Below are 12,527 nucleotides of genomic sequence, written 5' to 3'. Positions count from 1 at the left end.
TTCTCTGGGGCTCAGTTTTCTGATCTATAAAACGGGTATAATAATATAGGATGATGATGATGATGATTACCTGCAAGTCTCGAACCCGATGTCCAGTGCTTGTTGCATCTGCGCCAGGGTAGGGAGGGTGCTGTTAAAAGCCTTACAAAGATCAGCAGCCTCAGTTCGAGAAATACTGTATCGGCCATTCTTCTCAACGTGATAAACTCCTGCATATCTGCAGGTAATATTCAGTTCTGTTGGTTGAAAGGGAAAAGGAAAAAAAAAAGTCAGTTTATTGGTTAGTACCACTCAAAGGACTTAAAGATTCCACAGAATCTCAGGCCGTTAGAATTAACTTACTCTTAAAATCATAATTCACATAATTTATAATAGAACATATGACATAATTAACATAATATAATCATTATAATTGTATATTAATGTAATGTTATTGGTGTAATGTATTATATATCATTGGTATGAGATATAATTTATATAACATCACATTACTGAATTATAACAATTTATATAGAATTTCATAATTTATATAGAAATGTAACATGTTTCTACAGTGCTTGAAAATTTATAAAACCCTTTAATAATTAGCACAGACTTAATAAGTGCCTACTATTTGCCAGGCACTGCACAAAGACGAAAGTGAAACAGAAGCTTGCATTCTAATGATGGAAATAAAGCACACATAGAAGTTTATGCAGAATCTATACAAAATGAATGAGAGGCTATTTTGAGAGGGAGCAGCTGGGAGGGGTCAGGAAAGGTTTCATGTAAAAGCTTGACCTGAGTTTTGAAAGAAACAAGGGATCCCAAGAAGTAGAGGTGAGGTAGGCGCATGGGCTGGGGTGGTAGTATTTTAACTACATAGGACCAAGCAAACAGCAAGAGATGGAGTGTCAGGTCTGAGGAATAGCCAATGTTATCATCCCCATTTCAAAGATGAGAAGACAAAGATCTTCTCTAGGCAAGGTGCAATACTTTGCCAAGTGTCCCACAGCAATGCTGGGGCTCAACCATGGCTCGAACATTCTTGGCTGAGTTCTTTTTCCATTACAGAATCACATGGAGTTTGATTCTGGGAGAAGCTAAGGCAAAAGACTTTTCATTCTTCAACCCTCTGAATGAGTGATCCCCGACACCTGGCTGTTGTATGGAGTAGAAGGAGCCCCAGGCTGGCCTTCAGAAGACCTTCGTTTGACTTTGATGGTAAAAGTTCTCAAAATTAAGCCCTCAGAGGACCTATTGAAAGAACAGATTTTTCAGGCTGGAGAAGAGACTTGAGTAGGGTGGGGCATGACAGCTGTCTTCATGTGTTTGAATATACGTCATATAGAAAACATATTAGACTCGTTCTGCTTGGCCCCAGACCTGGGGAGCAATAGGGCAAAGAGATAAATTTATACTGAACCCAAGGAAGAACTTTCTACATAAAAGTGGGAAGGGCTGCCTCTGGAGGGAGAGGGGGGGGCGGTAAGGAGAATGGGGAGAAAGGAAGAAAAGAAAGAAGAGAGCAAAGAAAGGAGGAAAAGGAAAGGAAGATATAGTAAAGAAAGGGAAACAGGAAGGGAAGGAGGGAGGAAGAGGAGGAAGAAAGGGTGCTTCTTTGTTAAGCATGATGTAGAATGGATTGAAATGGATGGCCACTCTGGTCCTTTCCAGCTTCATATTTCTTTGATTCTTCAGTCCTGGCTCTGACTCCAAATGTGAGATCTTGACAAGTCACTCAAGCCTTTGGAGCCTCACCTTCATCTGTGAAATGAACTAGGACCTGCCCTACTTGTCTCACAGGGTTGTTGGGCGACCCAAATGAGAACCTATGTATGGTCAACTGTCAAGTACACTTATCCCTTCCACATGATGATTTTCCCCATTGCAGCTTCACTGTATCACAGTTCAGCATAAGAAATTAAATGGGAATTTGGGGGGAGTTTTGCAGAAGCCACAGACAACATGTAAAGGCCAGCAGATGCTGAAGAAAAATTTTAGAAACTCAGAAATGCATAAAATATAATACTGTATATAAAGTATAATGTTGTATAATATCGATACCCCATAAAAGAAAAAAAACAGACTTCTTCTCTGGTACAAATGAAGAGTCAAAAAATTTTATGCAGATTTTCCACATCATGAAGAAGTGGAAGGGATAACTGTACCAGAAAATAGAAAGCATCAGCCCTGATTTTAGCATTTCTAGGATGAGCAATCTGCTCCTATGCCCAAATGGCCCATGTGATAGCTGACCAAAAGACTAAATGAAGCCTAGCTGCCATCTTACAAGATAAAGAATTCTTTAATTAGCATATGATGCGGAAATGCACACAAAGCCTCTTACGAGTTTTGCAGAAATTAATCTGTAGTCTCAATGAGCAGCAGAAAATTATACTGTTATATTTGATCTTGTATCGCAATCTCTGAAGACTTCAAGAACCTTAATTATTAAATAACCTCATTATTCCTCAGGTGGCATATTATCCCCAATTTACAGATGAGTAACCTTAGACAGAGAAGGGTAAAGTGATTTAAATTAAGCATGGGAATCATCAAACACCCACAGTGATGAGCCGCTCCTCACTGGGGCTAAGAAACATAGATTTTCACTTTCTTTGAACAAATGTATGGAGCTCTTCTGCCCATTATCTGCCAGCCCTACTCCAAACTGAGATTAAAATTCTCCCCCACTCACTAACTGGGTAAGACTGGGGATGGCATTTACCTTCTCTAGGACTCAGTTTCCTCATCTGTAAAATAAATATTTGGCCTCCCAAAAGTCTCTTCCAGTTCTGAAACTCCATGTTCCTTTTTAAAAATTATTTTTTTTCATTTTTAACTTAAATACACACCCAAAAGAGTGTTCCTCAACACACAGCACAGTGGCCTGGGTTCTAGATTTCCTTCTAACTCTACCATTCTGTGATCTATGTTTGAAGGTCCCTTCCAGGTCTGATATTCTAAGAACCATGTTCCAAGCTTCCTTCTAATGACACTTTTATGTTCTATGGTCACCTCCAGCTCTAACATTGTATGTTCTGTCTGATTACCCCTTCTGGTTCTGATACTATGTCTGTGTTCCGAGCCAGTCTAGATCAGTACTTGATCTGGAAGACCACGCCTGGCTGCCTCAATGCCTTTCCTGCTTTTCAGAGGGAAGGTATACGGAGGTAAGACACTAGGATCAGGAGGAAAGGAATGAGAAAATTATAATTCCCAGGTTTCTGGCTGCCCCTAAGGCCCACCCCCAGATTTTTCCCAGGGCTATAAAGCCTCCTCACCAGATCATTCAGAACCACATCCAGGAATCAAGACCTGATCTTCCTCCCTACCAACTGACAATATTAAGAAACAGAAATAGGATTATCACCTGAAATGATATTAAAGAAGATGTGTTCTCATCTGCTTTGCCTTTGTACCCTCAGAACTAGAGAGCCTTTCCATCTATTTACAACAAAAACAGACCTAGATTCAGAAAGATGAGTTCAAATCTGATCTCAGACACTTAGCTATGTGGGTGACCCTGATCAAGTCTTTTGATGTCTGTCTGCCTCAGTTTCCCCATCTGTAAAATGGGGGTAATAATACCACCTACCCTCCAGGGTGGTTCTGAAGGCCAAATGAGATGCTATTTAGAAAGCACTTTGCAAACCTCAAAATGCTGCATAAATGCATTATTATTCTAAATTATCTCCCTCATTAGAATGTAAGCCCCTTGAGAACAGATGTCACCTTACTTTTCTATTTGTATCACCAGTGACTAGCATAGTGCTTTTCACATAGCAAATGATTAATAAATGCTTTTTTAAAAAATCCACTTATTTATTCACCTTTCTGAGTGCCTGAAGAGTGAGGATGGCATTTACCGAAATCACTAAATACACCGAGATAATCCTCATTACCACAGATTATGACTGTGGGCCCCAACCACTTGTCAGCACTGTCTGATAAAAGCAAATAAGGATGACAGTCTTCATTCTGAAGTCAGGATGAGGAACCCGAAATGCAGATTCAAGAAAAATAAACCAATTTATAATCTTTCATCTTCTCTGATTATATCTGGACAGTATCCTACTGTTTTAATGAGAACTTTGGTCTCGGAATGTTTTTTTGCTTTTTAGTGCATTCTCTTAATGAGGTAAACACTGTATAAGACAAAAGGATCTGATGGAAATGTACACTTGAGAAATCCTTTTGAAATCTAGAGATCAGATCTGACGGAGTCCCTCCTCTGCTCAAAGCTCTCTGATGACTGACTTCTTTCTCTGTCTTCAGAGTAAATGTCAAGCTTCCCCTCCTGGCATTCAAGGTTCCACCCAATTTGAACCATCCTACCTTCCCAAGGTACTCTTTTCCATGTATTCTTAGCTCAAACCAAACTGGACTACTTGCCTTTCTTTGTTTGTACATACCCTGTACTTTCCCACCTCTGTGACTTTGTCCATACTGTTTCCTGTAGCTTAGGAAGGAAGCTAGTTACAGGCTGGAAAAAGAAAGGAACCAATTCCTGTAGCATTAAGAATGACGTGAGAATAAGCTTGGGGGTCCATGAAGTTCTTTTCTCTCCAAGTTTCTTATCACTTGCCCTGACCTCTAGGCTTACAGAAAGGTTAGCCTTGGAATCCTAGCTCAGCAATTGGAGACATTCCAGCTTGCATGACATAACATGCTCCCCAACATTCAGCAAGGAATATTTGCTGAAACACAGTTTGTTGTACATGCTGAATGTATGCCAAGGGGAAGTTGACGGGTGGAACTAGTAGCCACAGAGTTTTAGAATTTCAACTGAAAAGGACCTCAGGGGTCTGCGTACTGAGCTCTCTATGCTGTACCTGAATGAGAATCCCCCCTATAACTTACTTGACAGGTGAATATCCAGCCTTGGCTTGATGAATTCAATCAGAGGGAGCCTATTAACCCCTAGGTAACCCATTGCCATTTGGGGAATCTATTTTCTGTTTAATGTAGTTGGGCTCACATGATATAAACACAACTATAAAACACTTCACAAGAATAAGGTCAGATCTAAAAAAAATTGGAAAAATATTAATTGCTCATGGGTAGGCTGAGACAACATAATGAAAATGACAATTTTACCTAACTTAATTTATTTATTCAGTGCCGCCCCAATCAGACTATCAAAAAGTCATTTTAAAGAGCTAGAAAAAATCATAACAAAATTCATTTGGAAGAACAAAAGATGAAGGAAATCAATGAAAAGAAATGTGAAGGATGGTGGTCTAGCTGTACCAGATCTCAAACTGTATTATAAAGCTGTAATTATCGAAACAATCTGGTACTGGCTAAGAAATATAATGGCACATCAGTGGAATTAGATTAGACACACAAGTCACAGTAGTAAATGACCGTAGTAATCTCATATATGATAAATCCAAAGATCCAAGTTTTGGAAACAAAAACTCATTATTTGACAAAAACTGGTGGGTAAACCAGAAAACAGTATGGCAGAAACTAGGTATAGATCAACATCTCACAGCATATAGCAAAATAATGTCAAAATGGGTACATGATTTTAACTATTTTTATACAGAAGTGTATGAGGAGGATCTGTGATTTCATCAGGGAAGAAAACTCCCACCACACACAAATAACTAATCTCTGCTTTATTAGAGGAATACTAGGGAGTTTCCAGGAATACACAATTTAAGTGACTTGCGCAAGGTCAATAGCTAATAAGTGTCAAAGGCAGCATTCTAACCCTAGTCTTTCTTGACTCTAAGCCCAAAATTCCATCTATGACAGAATATTGCCTCAATACGTGAAAAAAAATAGGTTGTGATAAGAATGTCTTCTATTGGTAAAGCGTTTCATAACATTTATGGCACTCCAAATAAATTATCTACAACACATATGTGAGAGACAGCATAGCATAGTACATAGACAGCCCCTAGCCTCGGAGGCTGTGGGACACTGAACCTCTTAATGCCCCCAGGTGACTCACTAAGACCCTAACTTCAGGAACAAGTGACAATCTGCAGGGGTGGGATAAGAGATCTTTGCTAGGAGGCATTTCATCACTGGGAATTCCCTGTATCAGTGAAATCTCGAATTCAATCCAAAAACAAACAAATAAAAATACATCTATAAGGTAAGTCGGGGAGGAGCCAGGATGAGGAGACAATTTGGAGAGGAAAGGGATTTCCCTTGTCTTTCATGACCTTTGTCCTTTGGTTCTTGTAGATAATAAGGAGTAAGACCTTTCCCCACCAACCTCCACCCTGCAACATTTCTGATATATTATTATCCTCATTTAACAAAAGAGAAAACTGAGAAATAGAAATATCGTGACTTGATTAAGGTCACAGTGGTAGCAATACAGCTAGAAGGGGGTTGGAGGTTGGGCTTGAGGGTCCCTTTGAACCATTAAGAGTTCTATGATCCTGGATGTTGTTCTCTGGACAGAAGGCATATCACAATCCTTTGATGACCTGGTCTCCTCGAAAAAGATCACTCAGTTTTTTTTTTAAATAATTTATTTTTTTTCTTTTTTAAAATCATTTTAAAAATCATTCCTACTTTACTACTGCCTCTTTTTTTCAACACAATTATCAGGGCTCCTTCCAGAAAAAGGAAAAACACATCCAGCACATTCTTTGAAAGATCATAACTCCCATTTCTAAACAATAAAAGAGCCTGGAATATTTGGGAGGTCCGAAGCTAAAGGTCTTTTGAGAGGATTATTCAATAATAGCCACAACAGTTAACATTTACCAAACATCTCAAGGTTTAGAGGGGAGGGGAGTGAACAACCGTGCCTCATCTACATGGGGGACACTGGGTTTGATTGCCCCAGACCCCGGCTGTGATTACTAACTTACTTGGATTCAGATCTCATGGCAATAACTATAGAAGGGAATTGGAGGGTGAGCTGGACGGTGAGAGAGAAAGATCTCCAAATTGTCTATATTCACTTCTATAATATTTGTCATTTAAAAAAATCTGAATTCTACTACCTTTTTCTACATCCACAGCACTTAGCACAGTTCTTGGCATATATTTAGAAAGTGCTCAAGAAATACTTGTTGGCCAACTTGAATGAAATTTGCTGAGCTCATATCCTGAACTAAAGAGTATATAACATAAAAACCCAGCTTCATTGGTTATTATACCAAAAATAAGTTGGAGAAACCAGGAGACTTGGGAGAATAGAATTAATCACTGAAAAACAAAGTCAACCAAAGAAACTTCTTCATAAAAATTTAGAATTGGAAGGAACATGAGAGATAATCTTGTTCAGCCTTAATTTTCCAAAGAGGAAACAGATTGGTCCAGAAAAATGAGACATAGTACCCAAGGTGATGTACTGCCACAGGCAGAGAGCTAAGGCCCATTTTTGCATGGAACAAGCATTTATTTTAGTTCCTGCTATGTGCTAAGCACTAGGCTAATAGACACTGAGAAGATAGTGAGAAAAACAAGAGTCCCTGCCCTCAGGGAGTTTACATTCTCCTGGGAGGAACAACATGTCCCAAATCTTGGATTTTCCAAATCTAAGGCAATATCCACTACATTTTGCTCATCCTTTATGTTAGGTTGAGTTGTTTATTTTTTTTTTCAAAAAAGCCTAAATCCTTGGCCTATGATCCATAGAAGAAGGGATTCCTTTCTTGGCTAATGCACAGTAACAAGAACATTGGATTCAGGGTGAAGAATGAGGAAAAGATCCCAGAAATAAAGTCATTTTGCCAATGTCACACAGATAGCGAGTTTCAGAGGAAGGATTTAAACTTTGGTCTTCCTCACTCTGCATTAAATGCTTTTTCCAATATAGACCAATATGCATAATTTTCTCTGTCTCTTCCTCTTAAGACTTTGCTTTGGTGAATGCTTGTTTACTGTCCAGAAGATCAAGATTGGAATTTTGTTTTGTTTGAGTATAATGGCTCCCTTGTTTTGACTTTAAAGTTGTAAAGTATCACTTGTTCAGTTGTGTCTGAGTCTGGGTGACCCCACTTGGGATTTCCTTGGCAAAGATACTCGAGCAATTTGTCATTTCCTTCTCCAGCTTATTTTATGGATGAGGAAACTGAGGCAAACTGAGGTTAAGTGACTTGCCCAGGCTCATACAGCCAGCAAGTGTTTGAGGCTGTATTTGAACTCAGCAAGATGAATCTTCCTAACTCCAGACCTGGCTCTCTAACCACTTTACCACCCAGCTGCCCTTAAAATAATATATAGGATGGTAAATTTAGAATTGGAAGAAATGTAAGAGGGTTTTGTGCCCAACCAACCCCCGCATTTAAATGACAGAAGCAGGGTTTTAATCCCTTGGGTTACAACCTGAGCCCTGATGCCCTGGCCAATTCACTCAATCCCATGTGCCTAATTTTCCTAAATTTAAATTAGGGATTTTGGGCTGTATGGCTTCCAAGGTCCTTCCAGTTCTAACTCTTTGATTCTGAGAATGTCTCCGAATCATAAAAATTTTCACTCAAAAGTGTCTATCTGCTGTGTCCCCTGTCATGCCGGTCTAGTCGCTGTCCCATCAATCCGGGAGGCCACCAGGGTTCAGAGTTGTCACCCTGCTACCCATTCCCTGGAAGGAATACCATACAACTGGCCAGTATGAAAGAATTCATTACCTGGCAATCATTTTTGAGCCAGGGCAGAGAAATCACAAGCCAGGGCTGGATTGCCCACTGGCATTCCTAGTGCATCCCATGAGCCTTGTATGACTCACTCTATCTATACAATAGTGCCCAAAAGGAAGATGAAGATTGAATAAGTATGGTAGATGAAATGTAACTGTACACAGAGTCTCTATCTCCTGGAATCTACCCCTACCCCCCCCCCCCCCGCTGCTCTTTTAGAGTCCTTTAGAGCTGTTATCTCTTCAGATAACCAGAAAGAAACCATCACCAATTTCATGGCAAGTCTGGTCTTCCTGGCTGCTGTACTTCAATCAATTAGACAAGCAGATTAGAAATACTGAATCTCTTTTTTTTTCCTCTTTTTTTAAATTTATAGACCAAAATAAGCATTTCCATTTGGGTTACATTTGCATTATCCAAGTAATGTGAATCACTGTTGTCTCCAGACCTAAAGGTCCATGAACCTGGGGTCAGACTGACCGGATGGATGGACAGTGTCTCTGTGCCCTCTGGAAGCCCTCCCCCTATGACCACCAGCTTTGTTCCCACCTTCTCTCCCTCCCCGCCAGCATGTCGAAGTCTATGGAGGGGCCCTGACCAGAGTGGCAGCCAGCCTGAGGCATAGGGAAGGATTGTCTCACTTTTGAAGGATTCTTTGAAGCCAAAAGCCCTTTGGACAGCAAGGCCCCCAAGGAAGGCAGTTGGGGGAAAACCACAGTGTATAGGGTTGTTTGTCACCATGGAGATCAGGAAGCACATGACAACTTCCTCTCTCAAGTCTTTCCTGGGGGGTTCTCCCTAGTGTAGCAGATTGATGATCATGAACCCCGGATGTGGCAACTTGACCCAAAAAAATTCATTTCAGAGGCCCTGGCTGAGCACTTGTTGGCACGAAGGAAGAAGCTTTTCATCTAGCACTTTTCTATGTTATCAGTCAGAGCTGTGTCTCCTAATTAATTAAGGATTTCATTTCACAACTGCACCCTCTCCCTCTGTACCTGGCCATGAGTTAGCTTCTGTTTCAGGGAAACATTATGGAGGAAACAGAGGGTTTTAAATCCTTTTCTAAAATTTTTTAACTTATTCTAAAGATATATGATATAAGGATAGCACCAGCAGCCTTGGGGGCAGGAAGGCCTGGATTCAAGTCTTGCCTTGACACATACCAGCTGTGTGGACATGGATAAGTCACTTAAGCCTTGATACAATAGAAAGAGCATAGTCTGTGGTCAGAGGATCTGGGTTCAAGTTCAGATCTATTCCCCAAAGTAAATTTAGTGAGGTCACTTTCCTACTTTGGGCCTCAGGCAATAATAGTCAATAAACTTTCATTAAGCACTTACTATGTGGCACACAGTGCTCTAAGAGATGGAGGTACAAAGAAAGGTACAAGGGGGTCCCTGACCTCACAGTCTAAGGGGGGATACCACAAGAAAACATTTAAGTACAGATAAGCTCTATGAAGATCTATAGAAATGCTGGTTGTCAATATTATTGTTATTAATCATAATCATTGTGTCCCCAGTATCTAACACAATGCCTTACACATAGTAGGTACTTTATAAGCATTTGCCCAGTTGTTGAACTTTTCAATTCTTGATCATATTAGTAACTTAAGGCCCACACCAATTTAAATTCTGCATATAGATAATCTCCTAAATCACCCCATAGAAGAGCTGTACTTTGCTGTTGTTGTTGAGATGTTTTTCAGTTGTGTCTGACTCTTCGTGACCCCATTTTGGGTTTTCTTGGCAGAGATACCGGAGTGGTTCATCATTTCCTTCTCCAGCTCATTTTACAGGTGAGGAAACTGAGTCAAACAGGGTGAAGTGACTTGCCCAGGGTCACACAGCTAATACGTATCTGAGGGTGAATTTGAACTCAGATCCTCCTGACTCTAGGCTCTATCCATCGTACCACCTAGCAGCCCTAAGAGATGAATATTAACCCTCAGTTTACATGCAATAATTATTATACAATAATCCCCTTTTCATAGATAGACAAACCATGACCAAGGAAAGCTGCTACTTACCTAAAGCCTTGTAAGTCAGCAACTGAATTATCCCTTAGAACCTAGTGTTGCTCTTATTTGGGGAGAGATGTTCATCCCTCTATTAGGGGAAACACAGTTATCCTAAATCCCTAAGGCCATAAACTCCGTATAACAGTAGAAAGAATATGAGGCTTACAGTCAGGGTCAGGCCCTGGCTCTGGGGCATGCTAGAACCAAAAGATCATAGATTCAGAATGAGAAAGGACCATAAGCCCAGCCAGACCTCTTCATTTAACCATGTGATGGTGGTAAGTGACTCACAGAAGGTCACCCAGGTAGTAAGCAGCAGGGTCAGGATTTGAGGAGGATTGGGAGCACCACCCAGGAAAAGGGGGATGGCTGGACTGCCCTTGTTTTAATCCCCAGCAGCAGATTTTGGGGGATCCACCTAAATTCAGTGATCACAGAGTTAACAACAGGCTTGTAGTTCACATCTCTTCCTTCCATGATAGCTCGTCCAAAGTAGTAAATGCATGCCTCAAATGCCAGCCCAAGGGGAATGCATTTTTGATGAGTTTCCATCCGGCTCAAGTTCCAGGGCTCGTGCAAAAGTCTTTTTTTTTTCCATTTCATGTTCAGCTGGGACTGCCCAGATGGAACTTCCTGCTTCTAAGGAAAGCCCATTCATTCAAGGAGTCTAAAGGCCAGGAGAGCAGCTCTCAAATGACCCCACTGTACATTGTTGAAGAAATACTATTGTATTTGCCTTTCAAGAAAAGTTCTTCAAAGTGAATGGAAATCCATGGCTACTCAAGGCCCTCATGTCTGGTTCACTGCTGCCATTTGCAAAGACACTTGCCACAGGTCAGCTGAAAGCAACCAGGAATTCCTTTGAATCCTGTACTTCCTACCATTTAAAAAACTGTAGCAGTCCCAGAGCAAGAGGCCAACTCAAATCACCTTCTGTCTATCAAGTCCTCTCCCTCTTTGCTTCCTATTCATGGTGGGTGTTATGGTAGGGTCAAAAACCTGGCCAAGGGATGTTGGGCTTTCTTGACCAGGTTGGAACAAAACTTCATCTTTCTGTGCATCCAAAAAAAAAAAAGATTGATTTGTGTCCCTTGGATCTGGTCCTAGTCATAGAAGTATGATAGGTATGAATTGTATGGACCATGGAAATGCAAATGACCTGGGACCAGGAACACTTGTTCTATGAAAGTCACAATCAGTGTTTTCCAAACTGGAAACCACAGAACCAAAGACCCCAAGAGTTGGAATAGATCTGAGAAGTCATCTTGTCCAAGTATGAATCTCCTCTATAAAGTTCTCAGCCATGGATTGAATACCTCTAGTAATGGGTAACCAAGTTATTTCATTCTCAGACATTCTTTAAGCTTGGTAAGAAACTGAGGTTCTTCCATTGAAGTGATAACAGGCTACCAGTGAGTTCATGGTGAGGACAGGCAATGCCCACAAACATTTTTTTGGGAAGCAACATGAATTCCCTTTGCTCTAGAAGCCAAACAACTCATAATGTTAAAAAAATTACAACAGTATTCAGAATGGTTAGCTTGGAGCATAAGAAAATATGGAAGGGCTTTCAACATCACCTGGCACAGAATACATTATTTCAAGTGCATTTATAGCTTAGTTTACTCCTCCCTAAAGGAAACAACTGAGGGGGACCTTAGAGGCCATAATGTCCATTGTATAGATGAGAAGATTGAGAATCAAAGAAATGAAAAAGAAAACTGGTTCAGCTAGTAAGTGTTCTGACCCACAGTCCAGTGCTGGATCCACTAGAACACAGGGACAAGATGGGGGAAATGGCAGTTCATTTGAAGCAGCTCTGGCAGGCTCATTGGACTTGCAAGTCCAATGTGAGCCAGTACTGTGATACACGGGCCAGGAAAGCTAAGGTGATCTGGCTTGCAGTA

General features: G+C 40.6%; 1 protein-coding gene across 1 annotated transcript in view; it reads right to left on the bottom strand.

The window, feature by feature from the left end:
- Window positions 1-12,527, bottom strand: part of CD44 (CD44 molecule (Indian blood group)) — an 88,531-nt gene that overhangs the window by 52,620 nt on the left and 23,384 nt on the right. The window contains exon 2 of the mRNA XM_036763737.1: window positions 71-236. Within this exon, the coding sequence (XP_036619632.1) occupies window positions 71-236 (166 nt within the window). The remainder of the gene's footprint in view (window positions 1-70; window positions 237-12,527) is intronic.

This window comes from Trichosurus vulpecula, chromosome 6 (genome assembly GCF_011100635.1).
Source record: "Trichosurus vulpecula isolate mTriVul1 chromosome 6, mTriVul1.pri, whole genome shotgun sequence".
Lineage (NCBI taxonomy): Eukaryota > Metazoa > Chordata > Mammalia > Diprotodontia > Phalangeridae > Trichosurus > Trichosurus vulpecula.
The sequence above is the reverse complement of the archived record's forward strand: the minus strand, read 5'-3'. Positions and strand labels throughout refer to the sequence as shown.